At 39.1% G+C, this 15,194-nt stretch overlaps 2 protein-coding genes across 3 annotated transcripts in view; both read left to right on the top strand.

Moving 5' to 3' along the window:
• pcyt1bb (phosphate cytidylyltransferase 1B, choline b) overlaps positions 1-15,194 on the top strand; it is a 658,357-nt gene that overhangs the window by 51,288 nt on the left and 591,875 nt on the right. The window lies entirely within an intron of this gene.
• The window catches only part of rad50 (RAD50 homolog, double strand break repair protein), a 49,318-nt gene that overhangs the window by 15,203 nt on the left and 18,921 nt on the right, over positions 1-15,194 (top strand). For both annotated transcript variants that reach the window (XM_087301870.1, XM_087301869.1), the window contains exons 12-20: positions 1,014-1,171; positions 3,821-3,996; positions 6,119-6,356; positions 8,966-9,155; positions 9,635-9,761; positions 11,185-11,378; positions 14,547-14,657; positions 14,810-14,902; positions 14,987-15,100. In XM_087301870.1, coding sequence (XP_087157996.1) covers positions 1,014-1,171; positions 3,821-3,996; positions 6,119-6,356; positions 8,966-9,155; positions 9,635-9,761; positions 11,185-11,378; positions 14,547-14,657; positions 14,810-14,902; positions 14,987-15,100 — 1,401 coding nt within the window. The remainder of the gene's footprint in view (positions 1-1,013; positions 1,172-3,820; positions 3,997-6,118; positions 6,357-8,965; positions 9,156-9,634; positions 9,762-11,184; positions 11,379-14,546; positions 14,658-14,809; positions 14,903-14,986; positions 15,101-15,194) is intronic.

Here is a 15,194-nt window from a genome sequence, read left to right as displayed (position 1 = left end):
TGCAATAACATTTATCTTGCATTTGTTAAAACATAAGAACTGTGGTGTGATTCCAAAAATTGAAATATGGCCTCAGGTTCTATATAGGTATTTAATGCGTCTGAAAAAGGTATAAACATCTAGGTAATATATTCATTTTTAAGCACTGATTTTTTAAGGTCTATTTATAGATTTTTAAGTATGTTGAGGTTAGGATATTGTGAAGGCCATGGCAAAACCTTCAGTTTACGCCTCTTGATGTAATACACAGTGGATTTTGCGGTGTGTTTAGGATCATTATCCAATTGTAGAAGCCATCCTCTCTTTAACTTTAGATTTTTTACAGATGCCATCAGGTTACCATCCAAAATTTGCTGGAATTTTATTGAATCCTTTTTTCCTTCTACTCGTGAAATGTTCCCTGTGCCACTGGCTGCAATACACCAATTCACCCCCATGTTTAATAGTTGGAAAGAGTTTTTTTTTTTCATTGAATTTTGTGCCCTTTCTTCTCCAAACGTACATTTGCTTATTTTGAAAAGTCAAAAAGTTCTGAACTAATTTATGAACCTTTATGAACTAATATAAAACTGTGGCATACATCATGTGCATTAATCACACCATGGACATTACATTAGGATGCCTGTCTACTGGGTTTAAAAAAAGCCTAGATTAAAAGAAGATGGCAAAATGAGAACTTTTCTGTCTTAAAATATAGTATAGAATTTTAATAAATTAAACCCTGTGAACACAGTAAATACAGGAATGGAGAAAAGAGCACTCATTTATAATCAGCTGTCAGTCAGCGCCCGCTCTACTTTTCAGGTCATTGCGTCTTTGCCATGTGCTGTGTAGATACAGACGGTTGGACAGTAATCACTTTTAAAAGATGATGTAAGCAGGTCAGCAAAAAAATGGATACAGTCACAAAATTGGAATTGACCATCAAGATCTGCAGAGTAATTGCAGCCTAAGATATCTAATCATGTCTCTCAAGCAGTTTTCCAAAGTGACTGTCTTATTTTAAATTCCAGATGGACAAAGAGGAGCAGGTGAGGAAGATCAAGTCGAGACATAATGAAGAGCTGGTGTCTCTGCTGGGACACTTTCCAAACAAGAAAGAGCTGGAGGACTGGATCTACTCCAAATCCAGAGAGATCAAATCCACTAGAGAGCAGATCACCAAAATGAAGTCTGTGGCACATTTTAGCAATTTGTTTTTCAACAAACATTTGTATATGGACCCTTTTCACAAGATGTTTATGCAGCATATTATTTAACAGTCATCAGCATCTTAAATCCTTAAAAGTTTTTTTTAATATGTTCATTTCAAAAAATTTATGTACAGTGCATCTGGAAAGTATTCATAGCGCTTCACTTTTTCCACATTTTTTGTTACAGTCTTATTCCAAAATTGATTAAATTAATTGATTTCCTCAAAATTCTACACACAATATAATAATATAATGACTATGTGAAATTGTCTAAATTGAGCTCAGGTACATTCTGTTTCCACTGATCATTCTTGAGATGTTTCAGCAGCTTAATTGGAGTTCACCTGTGGTAAATTCAGTGGATTGGACATGATTTGAAAAGGCATACACCTGTCTATATAAGGTCTCAAGGTTAACAGTGCATGTCAAAGCACAAACCAAGCAAGAAGACAAAGGAATTGTCTGTGGAGCTCAGAGACAGGATTGTCTCGAGGCACAAGGCTGGGGAAGGTTACAGAAAAATTTCAGCTGCTCAAAGTTCCAATGAGCACAGTGGCCTCCATCATCTGTAAGTGGAAGATGTTCGGAACCACCAGGACTTTTCCTAGAGCTGGCTGGCCATCTAAGCTGAGTGATCGGAGGATAAGGGCCTTAGGAATGTGATCAATAACACAATGGTCACTCTGTCTGAGCTCCAGTGTTCTTCTGTGGAGAGAGGAGAACCTTACAGAAGGACAACCATCTGTGTAGCAATCCACCAATCAGGCCTGTATGGTAGAGTGGCCAGAAGGAAGCCACTCCCTGTCTGGGGTTTGCCAAAAGGCATCTGAAGGACTCTCAGACTATAGGACACAAAATTCTCTGGTCTGATGAGACTAAAATTGAACTCTTTGGAGAGAATGCCAGGCGTTACATTTGGAGAAAACCAGGCACTGCTCATCACCAGGCTAATACCATCCCTACAGTGAAGCATGGTGGTGGCAGCATCATCCTGTGGAGATGTTTTCCAGCAGCAGGAACTAGAAGACTAGTCAGGATAGAGGGAAAGATGAATGCAGCAATGTACAGAGACATCCTGAAAACCTGCTTCAGAGTGCTCTTGACCTCAGACTGGGGATGACGGTTCATCTTCCAGCAGGACAATGACCTAAAGCACACCACTAAAATATCAATGGAGTGGCTTTGCAACAACTCGGTGAATGTCCTTGAGTGGCCCAGCCAGAGCCCAGACCTAACATCTCTGGAGAGATCTGAAAATGGCTGTACACCGTCGCTTCCCATCCAACCTGATAGGGCTTGTGGCATCATAGTCAAAAAGACTGAGGCTGTAATTGCTGCCACAGGTGCATCCTTTGTATCGAGCAAAGGCTGTGAATACTGATGTACATGTGATTTTTCAGGTTTTTTATTTTTAATAAATTTGCAACAATTTCAAAAAATCCTTTTTCACATTTTCATTATGGGCTATTGTGTGTGGAATTTTGAGGAAATAAATCAATTAATTTAATTCATTTTGGAATAAGGCTGTAACATAAAACAATGTGGAAAAAGTGAAGCGCTATGAATACTTTAAAGAGGCACTGTTCATTTACAAATACATGTAATCTTTGCATCAAATGACAAAAAAATGAATTACCGTTTATACAAGGTGTTTCTAATGCAGCGTCTATGGACGGGACAGTTAGTTTGACATTGTGTTCTCATCTGGCTGCAGTTATCATCTCACACAATTTGTTTTCTATTGAGATGATTCTATTCTATTCAGGTAACCAATAATCAAAATGTGTACATGATCAGTGACACACACATGCACCGGCATTGATGTAATAGAAAATACTGACATTTGTGCAGACGCCCACGTGATATTCATAATAATCATTTTCACTGCATATTCAGTTTCGGTTACCAGATCCTGAGCTAAAGGTCATCTTCAGGCCACAGGAGTGCGTGGTGCAGTATTCAGATATCGATGGTTTTAATGCAGCAGAAATAAACTGTCCTAGAAATGTCCTGCTTAAATATATATTACTCCATGTAACAAAACCACTCACGCAGTAAAATAAGTTTATGCATGTAAATTACCCTCTGGTAATGTAGTTTTTTAAAGGTTGTTTTTCCAAGTAAATGGTTCTCCATTCGCCACTAAAACTAGGAGTGTTGAATTGAAATAAGGAAGCTTGTTTTATTTATCAGCATTTTACGTAGAAAAAATTCACTTTAACAAAGGTGTTGCTTATTGTTATTTTTTACTTCCATTTTGTTTTAATGCTAAAATGGTAGAACTTGTACATTTATTTAAAAATAGAAGAAAAATCTTGAAACACTTTTTTTATTGCTCGTACAAATGTAGTAAAACCATCGACTGCATATTTCTCTACAATTGTAATATATTTTTATCACAATTTCAAACAGTTTTGAGGGTTTCCTTTTTTTTTTGTTTCTGAAATAATTATAATTTTCTCACATATAACCACAAACACCGAAATCAAAAGACTCTAAAATTAGGTCATCATAAAATAAATGTATAGATTTTTGGTTTGTCTTGGATTTGTCATTCATAAACTGCTTCTGTGATCATTATCCACATGAAAAGGTTTGAAATTAACAATTTGTTTTGTTTTTTGTAGTAAAGAGCTTGCATCTGGAGAACAGAAGAAGAGTCATTACACTGCAGAAATCAAACGAAAAGAAGAGCAGCTGGCCAAATATGAAGAGAGACTTTTTAATGTTTGTGGAAGCCAGGATTTCCAGTCAGACTTAAGCAAACTGGAGGATGAGTTGGAAAAGTGCTCTAAACAGAGAGGTATGGAAAGCTTCTCACAAAGCATTTTACCCTGTGAGGAGTAATATTTTAAATTCAATAAGAAACTTAACAGGCAGCCAGTGTAAGGAGGATAAAATTGGGGTGATATGATCATATTTTCTAGACCTGGTAAGAACTCTGGCTGCTGCATTTTGTACTAATTGAAGTTTGTTAATAGAGGACTATTACTATTGGAATGTGAAGAGACTTTCAACCAGCAACAAAAAATGTTTCTGAAGCAATCACCTACTGCACCTATAAGGTGCTCGATTTAAAATTCAAAGTGATTTTAAAAGTCCTTTATCTTACTATATGGGAGTGAAATTTGGGCACCGGTATTAAAATTAGAAAATTGGAATAAAAGTTTAATTGAACAAACACAATTAGAATTTGCTAAAAACATATTACATATCCACAGAAACACGTCTAACATTGCCTGCAGGGCTGAACTGGGTTTATACCCGCTAAACTTGGAGATTCAGAAACGAGCTGTTCAGTTCTGGCTGCACCTGCATCAGTCGGACCCCCAGTCTGTCCAATATAAAGCCCTTCTGGCTAATGAAAAACCTACATTGTCTCATCCTCTAAACACACTGGTATCTGAACTACTGAAAAAAACACAATCCGAACCCGTCCCCAAACAAAACCTTCACAAACAAATTGACAAAACATTAAAATATAACTATGATGAAAAATAAAAAACTGAATTCAACCTCCAGGCTAAACTTAAATGTTATTCGGCCCTAAATAGAACCACACAGTTGGCAAATTATTTATCATTAAAACAATTACAAGAAAAGCACATTCTTTCTAAATATCGCCTCTGTGATCATGACTTAGAAATAGAAAAAGGCAGACATAAAAAATCCTGGACTCCTAAGGAAAAGAGATTATGTAAACAGTGTGACACAAACAAAATAGAGGATGAAACACACTTCCTTCTGTTTTGCCCCAAATACACCACGACTAGAGAAATATTTTTCCCCCAATTTGAAACATTGATCAATTCATTTTTTAATTTAAATGACTCAGAAAAACTTTACCATGTACTCGGAGAGGACGAATTGACATTTAGACTAGCTGCAAAATATGTATACACCCTACACACCATAAGAAATGGTTAATGTAAATTTGTGTATCTTATTTAAATAATTTAAACTTTTTACTACTATTATTATTATATTTATCAAATGTATTGTTTTGTGTGTGTGTGTGTGTGTGTCATTATATCTTATCAGTATTACTATAAATTTTTCAATGGTTTTAATATATTTCATATTTGAAGTGCTTTGGCAATACTGTACTTAATGTCATGCCAATAAAGCAACTTGAACTTGAACTTGAACTTGAACCACACCCCTCATTTTGTGTGTTCCCTTGAAAGGGTAGGGGTGTCCCAATTCTCTTTAGCTTGAAGGTGTAGGGGTAAGAGGTAGGGAAAGATAGTCCTTCGAACTGAGATTTTTCAGGACCACACTTGTAGACGTAAGAAAATTTCCCAGAATACACCAGCCACAACGGCACCATAGCTGTACCCGCAAGATAGGGGGGTTCACAAATTAGTTTTTTTGTCAATATTCCAAAATTTTACAACAAACAAGCACATGTTTTAATATACTCAAAACCGTATTGGTGTTTTAGCGTCATGCTTAAAAAAAAAAACGCTAAAATAAAAACCGATAAATTTCGCTTTCTATAATCCATCATTTTAACTCCTGTACAGCAGTCCCACAACATTCTGACACTCGATAACACTTGAATCCCCTGTCAGAAACGTCTAGTGGCTGGGAATGAGCTTTTTACAGTGTCTACTATAATGTTAATGTTAGTTTGTGTGTTTACATGGATGAATATGGCCCCTGTGTAAATGCACAGTACAGTTACGATCTTATTGCCACAGTAGATCGTTATGATAATATAATATATGCCTTCAGAGATTTCCTGAAGATAAATACCAACAAATAAAGCAACTGGAATGACTACAGCAGTCACGATCGTCTGATCTCATATGAAGCAAGAGAATGCGATGACGTAGGATGAATTGGGATTTGGCATTAATGTTGGATTTTCTTCCATGTGATTGTTTAATTCTTTTTCTCTGGCCTGGCTATTCTTTGTCCAGCCATGTTGGCAGGTGCCACAGCTGTGTACAGTCAGTTCATCAGTCAGCTGACGGAGGAAGGTGACCCATGCTGCCCCGTATGTCAGCGCGTGTTCCCATCAGAGGCGGAGCTCCAGGACGTCATTAATGACATGCAGTCCAAACTGCGGCTCGTCCCAGACAAGCTGAAGAATACGGAGCATGACTTGAAGAGGAAGGAGCGCAGACGTGATGAAATGATGACACTGAAGCCCATCAGGCAATGATCCATTTATTATTCTTTCATTGTTTAATCTATTTGTCAATTGGTTACTCCTTTAAACACGACATCGGATGCCCATTTTACACAGGCTTATTTGATTTTTTTTTGGGTCTTTAATGTTCCTGACTTACTTTAATTGGATTTATTAATGGTAGTGGAAATAAACCCTGTTTTAGGGTATCGAAACACCTCAGTCCACATTGAGCTATTTTGTTTCATATTTCTTTACATTTAGTCATTTAGCAGACGCTTTTATCTAAATCGACTTACAAATGAGGACAAGGAAGCAACTTACACAACTATAAGAGCAACAATGAATAAGTGCTGTAGGCAAGTTTCAGGTGTGTAAAGTGTAAGAAGCAAAGCATTAGTAATGTAAGTACTGTTAGCGGTGGAGCCAGAGAGGCAATTGCAGATTAGGAGGGAAAGTGGAGACTAAATAGTTGAGTTTTTAGTTGTTTCTTGAAGACAACGAGTGACTCTGCCGTTCTGATACAGTTAGGGAGTTCATTCCACCAACTGGGCAGATTGAATGCGAGAGTTCGGGAAAGTGATTTTGTCCCACTTTGGGATAGAACCACGAGGCGACGTTCATTCACAGAACGCAAGTTTCTGGAGGGCACATAGATCTGCAGAAGTGAGAGCAGATAAGAAGGAGCAAAGCCAGAGGTCGCTTTGTAAGCAAACATCAGAGCTTTGAATTTGATGCGAGCAGCAACTGGCAGCCAGTGCAAACGGATGAGCAGCGGAGTGACATGTTCTTTTTTAGGTTCATTAAAGACCACTCGTGCTGCTGCGTTCTGAAACAGAGGTTTGATAGAGTTAGCTGGAAGCCCAGCTAGTAGAGAGTTGCAATAGTCCAGTCTGGATAGAATAAGAGCTTAAACAAGGAGTTAAACTGCATGTTTAGATAGGAAGGGTCGAACCTTTCTGATGTTATAGAGTGCAAATCTGCAAGATCGAGCAGTTCTAGAAATGTGGTCAGAGAAGTTTAGTTGGTCATCAATCGTTACTCCAAGGCTTTTCACCATTTTGGATGCAGTAATGGTTGCCCCAGCCATCTGGATTGAAAAGTTATGGTGTAGAGTCGGGTTGGCAGAATCGTCAAGCATTTCCATTTTTGCAAGGTTAAGCTGAAGATGATGATCTTTCATCCAGTGTGAAATGTCTGACAGGCAGGCTGAGATGCGAGCAGGAACCGAGGTATCATCTTAAACACTCGTGTGCAGTTGCATGTTTTTATCTACTTTGGGGTGACTTTGAGGCTCAGATTGGCCACAACTTTCTCTGTTTCAGCAAATGGAATGATTTTTTAATGAATTAATGTTTTGAAAAGTTTTAAAGCAGCAAGAGGGGTAGTCGTGTTAATTACTGGTTTCACGTTGCCCTAAACTTAACTAGACTCTCGACGGAAACAAAGAAAGGGATTGGAGATGGAAATGTCTGAGCTGTGCTGTTTTATCAGGTCGACCCCTGCTCCTCTGGGGTTCTCCTGGATTCCTCTGGATTCTAGTCTGGGCAGTGGCCTTAGGCACAAGCTTTTATAACAACCCGGGCTTATTGTGGAAACGTAGTCCCGCGGACGTTTCTGAAGACCGCGGAATACTTCCCGGCGGGTACGTACGGCTGCAGTTTTTGTTTTTGCGAATCCACGAGAGTCCGCTGTTGTGCACTTTTTCGCATCTCAGATGCCTCTCGCGAGTGCTGTCCGACTGACCGGATGATTGACTGCGTGACCGGCCCATCGGCTGACCCGCCCTCCTCCTTCCCTCAACCCAACCAATTTTACCGATCGACCCACCCGCCCGCTCGCTTCCCTATATCCGAGCAACAGTTTACAAAAAGACGTCCAAAAAAATAAAAGCCCTGATTTTTTTTTTTTTCTACCGCGTTTTCGGTTTTCACCGCGTTCTCACCCTGTTATGAAACTCGTTCACTTCATTTTTGGGATTCTGTTTTTGTCTTATCTGATTGCTGGAACCGCTCTTCCCTGGACTCGAAACCGATCGCCGTGGTCAACTGCTCTCTGCATCTCGAGCCCGCCGACGTACACGGTGAGCTAAGTGGACAAACGGGTTGCAGCGGGGAAGCCCTCCACAAGAAGGTAAGCGGTCGGCCGGCCTGCCGGCAAGCGCGATAGGGAACAGCGTCACACCGCCCCGCAGCGTTTGCTTGAAAAAAATAAACGCGGCCGTACGTACCCGCCGGGACGTATTCCGCTGTCTCCAGAAACGTCTGCGGGACTACGTTTTCAGAATGAGCTCGGGTTGTTTTACAAGGATCCCACACCAAATCACGCCCCCATTTATTTATAAATCTAAAAAATATAGATTTTTTTTATAAATACTTTTTCTAAAATATTTATTATTTATAAAAGTATTATTTTTTTTATCCAATTATTATTCTGTTCTAAATAAATAAAAAAATCTATTCTAAATGTAACTGGAAAAAAATGTAAAGACTGAAGTGAAATGCTAAGATCATTTAAGAATTTATAAATATATTAATAAATATAAATAAAACCTTTTATCATCTATTCTTTCATCATATTAAGAAAGCGTTAAATATCAGTGAATCATTTGCTGGTATGTCTCTTGTAATGACAGGCAGTCCTTAGTGGAGCTCCAAGAGAAAGAGCTACCAGAGTTAAGAAATCAACTCCAGCGTGTGAATCGGGACATTGAGAAACTGAAAGGAGACATCGAGGAGCAGGAGACATTGCTGTGCACGCTGGTGTCTGAGGAGGAGACAGCCAAAGCCTGTCTGCAGGACATCTCTCTCATGGATCGCTTTCAGGTCTAAACTTATGTCCAGTCAGTTCAAATACAGACTATAGAATTAGGTGAAATGTAACATGGCAGTACAACACAGCATACATTTAAAAGCTTTTATTTATTACCTAGAAGGGTCTTGTTAAAAGTGAATTTTACTGCAGGTTTATTATGTATTGCATCTAATTTCCAAGTCCTATAAAGTCATACAAGAGCTTTGTAATAAACAGAGCAAAAGTAAGCCATTATCTTGTTAAGATATCAGAAACCAAAGCAAAAAATTCTCTGTCTAGATAGTGGATAATTGTGTATGGCTCTTTAAAATAGCTTTTTTTTTTTGCTGTGTTTATATGATATCGTTACTTGAATCAGATTTGGTTTGCTTACATGTGTAAGTATTTTAAAATCATACACAATTCTGATTCCCCAAAAAATGATCAAACTTGCATACTAATTTGAAGTAATCTAATTGTGCATAATCAGAATGTTTTCTGTCATGTGCAGCTTGATCTAAAGGATGTAGAGAGGAAGATTGCTCAACATGCAGCCAAGTTGCAGGGAGTTGACCTCAGCCGCACCATGCAGCAGGTCAGCCAGGAGAAACAGGAGACTCAACACCGCCTGGACACTAGTACGCTCAGTTGATTTTCTAGAATTAAAACTGTATAACATTTATCAAATATAAAATATAGTTTTATAAAATATAAACAATTTTAAATAAAAAAATATACAAATTGTAATATTTAAAAATATTAAAGTATAAAAATATATGTATTTAAAATTAAATATTTTATAAAAAATATTAATAAAATCTATAACATTTAAAAATATTTTTAAAAATGTTCTCATCAGATATATTAAGTTCAAGGTATTCAAAACACAGGCAAGCACAGGTTGCCAGATTGACAAAACCAACAGCAGTGTGCCTGACTGTTGAACCTAAAGGCTGATTTAAACCATGTTCTAAATAAAAGCAATAGCGATAGAAGGAATAATTTACATTTTAAAAGGAGTTTTTGTTCCAACCAACACCTGAAATATATATTTTAGAAACGACTTCTATTTCTTGTAGCTGAACAGCAGAAACCTCAGGTACACCCCCTGTGCTTTATTCAGTGTTTAATGCAAAAAAACATGAGTTTGAATGCTATTTTACATGACATTTATTGCCATACTACTGAAAGCAGCAACAAAAAGTTCACCTCAGATCTTGAAAATGAAGTAAAGCCTTTGAAATTAAACTTTAGAACTGTGACTCAGTGCAAACTAACACATATCAGTGATTAAGCATGTACATTTAATAATGTTAAAGAGGTCTAATATGTATTAATTAGATTATAAACCTTACCATTTCATTGGAGTGCAGTAAGTGCACTATTATGTGCTTCTGAATGGTGGTATTTGAAGTTCTGTCATGTTTCGTGTTGTAATTACAAGGGGTGAAAATGTGACCTACTCACCATAATATTTATATTATTTGCTAATTAATCACCACTTCATGTAGAACTCTGAATCTGCGTCTCATTTCAGAGGCTGTTACTGTCCACCGGATGTCGCAATTTGGTCACAGACGCATACTTTTAGACCCTTTCTGACTGAATGAATGAAATGCGGTGTTTTCCACAAAGCTGAATATCAGCATTGTTTTTCAGATAAACAAGAATGTTCATTTAGCATGTTTCTTAAATATCTGCAAGCATATTTTGGTGTTTTTATGTTTTAGAAGAGTCAAAAATATGCATGCAGCACCTTTAATAAAAACACTTATATCAGGCAACCCAATGATAGTTTAAATAACAATAAAAGTTAATTCAATATATGAAAGTAATTCAATATATTTCCCAGAGATGGGTTGCAGCTGGAAGGGCATCCGCTGCGTAAAAACATGCTGGATAAGTTGGTGGTTATATGGCTGTGGCGACCCCATATTAACAAAGGGACTAAGCCGAAAAAAAAAAATGTATGAATTCAGTATATAACAACTATTATGAAAATGTTATGCAAATATGACCCTGTTCATTTTTGTTTGTCTTTGTGATGCTCAACATATGTAGCTTCCAGTAAGATCGAGCTAAAGAGGAAACTAATTCAGGACCAGCAGGAGCAGATCCAGGCCTTGAGGAGCAGTGTAAACGAGATTCGTGGAGAAAAGCTGCAGATCTCCAGCAACATGCAGAAGCGTCAGCAGTTGGAGGAGCAGTGTGTGGAGTTCTCCACCGAGATCCAGACACTCCACAGAGACATTCGAGTGAGAATCGCCAACTTCCCTTTAATGTGTCTAAGTCGTAAAGCCTGGTTTATACTTCTGCGTCAAGTGACCGGCGTAACTCACGGCGCAGGCAACACGTGCAGCTGTGCATTTATACTTCTGCGCGCTGTCTCTGTTGGTCTGCATTAACACTTCCAAAACGCTAGTGGGCAGTGAGGTGTAAATGTTCCTCTGTGTCGAGTTTTGCTTTTCTGAACACTTCCTGGATGTACAAGTGACTCAAACTCGCTCATTTTGAGGCAGGAACAGGTGGACGTGCAACAACTTTAACCATGAGGTAAACACCCAGAACAAAACTTTCCATCCGGACCTTCTTCACGGGACTCCACACTTGTAAACAATCGCTCCAATGTGCTCGCGTCCAGCTCGCGCCATTCGCGTGGCTCTCAGTCCTGCCCAGACTCATCAGCGCTACCAAGCCGACCAATCACAGAGCTTGCACTATGCGTCGTTGCGACGTGTAGTTACAATTTTTGAGAGGTGCACGTCAGCGACGGCCACGGCGAAGGGCTATGCGTCAGCGCCGTAGCATACACCGGCGTTTGATGCAGAAGTATAAATCACCCTTAATGCGAGTGTGTGCTTCAACAACAAATCGATAAAAATCAATTACTAAAAGCGTTGGCAACGAGTTTCATAAATGATTCGTTGTGTCGCGTGACATTGGGACGTTTGAATATTAAAAAACACTTTAGTTCAGTGTGGAGCGGAGTGAACACGGTCTCTCTCGCGCACAGATACGATGATGAGTTCGGCGCCTCATAGACAGGGATGAGAAGGAAAGGAGTTCGACAGCAGGGTCCTACTTTTGTTCCATTTTGAAGTGAGGACTGTAAAGTCCCTGGTGCTGATGTTTTACTCGTTATCCAGCTTGATAAGCATGACAAGTTAGCGTAAGCGCGCTGAGCAGAGCTCTCATTAAGGGACCGTCGGAAAAGTGCTTCTTTTTTTCTTTTCTTTTTGAAAACAAAACCAACTTAACCCTGCTAAGACGTGTTATATTATTACAATTTAACCGCCTAATGCTTAATTTATGTGGTTCCACTTTATATTAAGTGTCCTTACCTACTGTGTTTTTAATGTATTTGAGAACACTTGTGGTGCCTTTAAGTTGGGATAGAGGTTGAGTTATGGACAGGTTTGGTGGTATGGGTAGGTTTAAGGATGGGTTAAGGTGTAAGGGATGGTCAACAGTGTATTTACAAATGTAATTACAAATGGTAATTACAGATGTAATTACATACATGTATTTAATCAAGCATGAGTACGTAGTAAATACATGTATTTACGCAATAAGTACATTGTAACAAACTATTAAATAAGGCCACTTAATATAAAGTGGGACCATTTATGTTTTAGACATTTAAATAGACACAAGTACTAGTCTAAAATCTAAAAAGTTATCGGTTATTGATATCTGCCAAAAAATCCATATCGACGCATCCCTAAAACATTCATAGATCCGCCACTGGCGAATCTGCTGGACACAACTCTGTAGTCATGGCTTTGATTCAGACATCCATTAGAACATGCTTGTGTTTGACTGCTGAGCCAGTCAGGGATTTTTGATGAGCAGTTGGCTTACCACTGAGGCCATCACAACTTGCGCCATTTTATAAGTGTCATGGTTGCACTGGCATCTTTGGTCTCCTAGAGCAGACATTTGGCAACAAATGCAGTTATGAATAAGTTCTCTGATTCTGTGCCAGTCTCTAGAGGCTGTTGTTGGTCATTTCCATTCTAGCTCTCTGCAGCATCTTCTAGAAGAGGGATGTAATTGTTTGGGTGTCCTCTCAAAAGGATTAGCCCCTGAGGGCTCAAAACAATTTAATGTCTGTCATATCTCATAGCATTAAATCTGCAGAAGGCTTTTTGCACTCATATGTGCACTATCCAGTACCTCCTGGCAGGTTGATCAGTTTTATGCAACCACATCCTTCCTCTTTTGGATTCTAAATTTTTTATCAGATTGTTTGGTGTCATGCCTAATGTTTGTCACTTAGTTCATCAAACCATACAGCAAGTTTATTCTACAGGGTGGGCCATTTATCAAACTTATTGGGAATTTCACAAGAAAAGCAATGGTGTGCTTGGTTTTAACACAACTTTATTCTTTCTTGAGTTATTTACAAGTTTCTGACCACTTATAAAATGAGTTCAATGTGCTGCCCATTGTGTTGGATTGTCAATGCAACCCTCTTCTCCCACTCTTCACACACTGATAGCAACACCGCAGGAGAAATGCCAGCACAGGCTTCCAGTATCTGTAGTTTCAGGTGCTGCACATCTTGTATCTTCTCACCATAGACAATTGCCTTCAGATGACCCCAAAGATAAAAGGCTAAGGCCGTACTCACACTAGGTACAGTTGCCTTGAACCGGGCCAAAGCACGCTTGTCCCCCCTCCCGTCTCCCCCGACGGCCCACACTCACACCACAAATGGGCAAGCTTACGTCATCGCTGCTGCGCTGTTGAGTGAGAAGCGCTCTCTCACTCAGCAGTACAGTGGAGATTTCTCTAGTTATATTGTGTCAGTCGTTTGATATGCAGTGACATGCAGTCAAATATTTCGCCAAATAGTCCTTAGGGATGCGGTGACACGCAGTCAGATATTTCGCCGTACAGATCCGCCACTTTTGGCGCTCATAAACAATCATAAAGCCCTCGTGCTGCAGGAATGAGGAGGTCTGCTGAACCCTCACAGCTGTCGTGCTGTGAGGAGTTCTCGTCTTTAATAAACTACGGCAGTTTGCGTTCACTGAACAGTAAGAATGATTAATAAATCCATATGAAACAGCCCCTGAAAAGTCACGTCTTGCTTTCAGTTTTGGGCTTTGGCGCAAAAGTGAACCGCGCTCAGGCACACCTCTTCCAACCGGGCCAGGGCCGGCCAAGTGAACCGTGCTTGAGCCCGATTCAGCGCACTCACACTTCTCAAACGATCCGGGAAACGGGCCTGGGCACGGGACGGATGGCATAGTGTGAGTAGGCACTAAGGGGGTTTAGTATAGAGGGGTTAGATTAGGGGTTTTGTACAGGGGGTTAGATTAGTGTGTGAAGAAAGAAAAAAACTATTTTGCAGACCTCAGACTTTTAAAAGGTAGTGTAATCATGTTCTTATTGTTATCTCAAATTGTGTTTATTAGGATGCAAAGGAGCAGGCCTCTCCTCTAGCTGCTACTTTGGAGAAGCTCCAGCAGGAGAAACAGGACCTCGTTGAGCGCAGGAGGAAAAAACAGGAGGAAGGACAGGAAAAGGTGTTTGTTTCGGCATTTGTGTTTTAAGTTTTCATCTGATATTTTCTATTTACTGTGAAATGATTCAACACAATGTACTACTTTAGAGGTATTACGTTCAATTTGCTTATCAAAATGTGCGTCATATATAAAAGCTTTATACTTTCGTTTAGATAAATGCGATTAAGGAAAAAATGAAAAACATCACCCTCTTTGAAAAAGAGATCACCAAGTACATTGAAGAGGGCAAAGACAGCTACAAAGAGGTACGACATATTTGCGTGTTTTCTTTTAAATTTGATTTCCAGTATTCATATTTTTTCTATTTATTTTTGCTCTTTCTAATTTAGCAAAAAGAAACTGAGCTACAGGAGATGGACAAACAACTACATGAGGCCGAAAAACAGCGGGAGAAGACCAATAAAGACATGGGCAACATCCGACAAGACATTGACACTCAGAAGGTGCCGAGCAGCTTTGCTATTATCCTTGCATTTTTACCACAATTGCAATTGTGCCAATGTAGTAGACCTGCGGTATTATATGACTCATTCTAAA

The sequence above is a fragment of the Danio rerio genome, chromosome 21 (assembly GCF_052040795.2).
Source record: "Danio rerio strain M-AB ecotype USA chromosome 21, GRCz13ab, whole genome shotgun sequence".
NCBI lineage: Eukaryota > Metazoa > Chordata > Actinopteri > Cypriniformes > Danionidae > Danio > Danio rerio.
The sequence above is the reverse complement of the archived record's forward strand: the minus strand, read 5'-3'. Positions and strand labels throughout refer to the sequence as shown.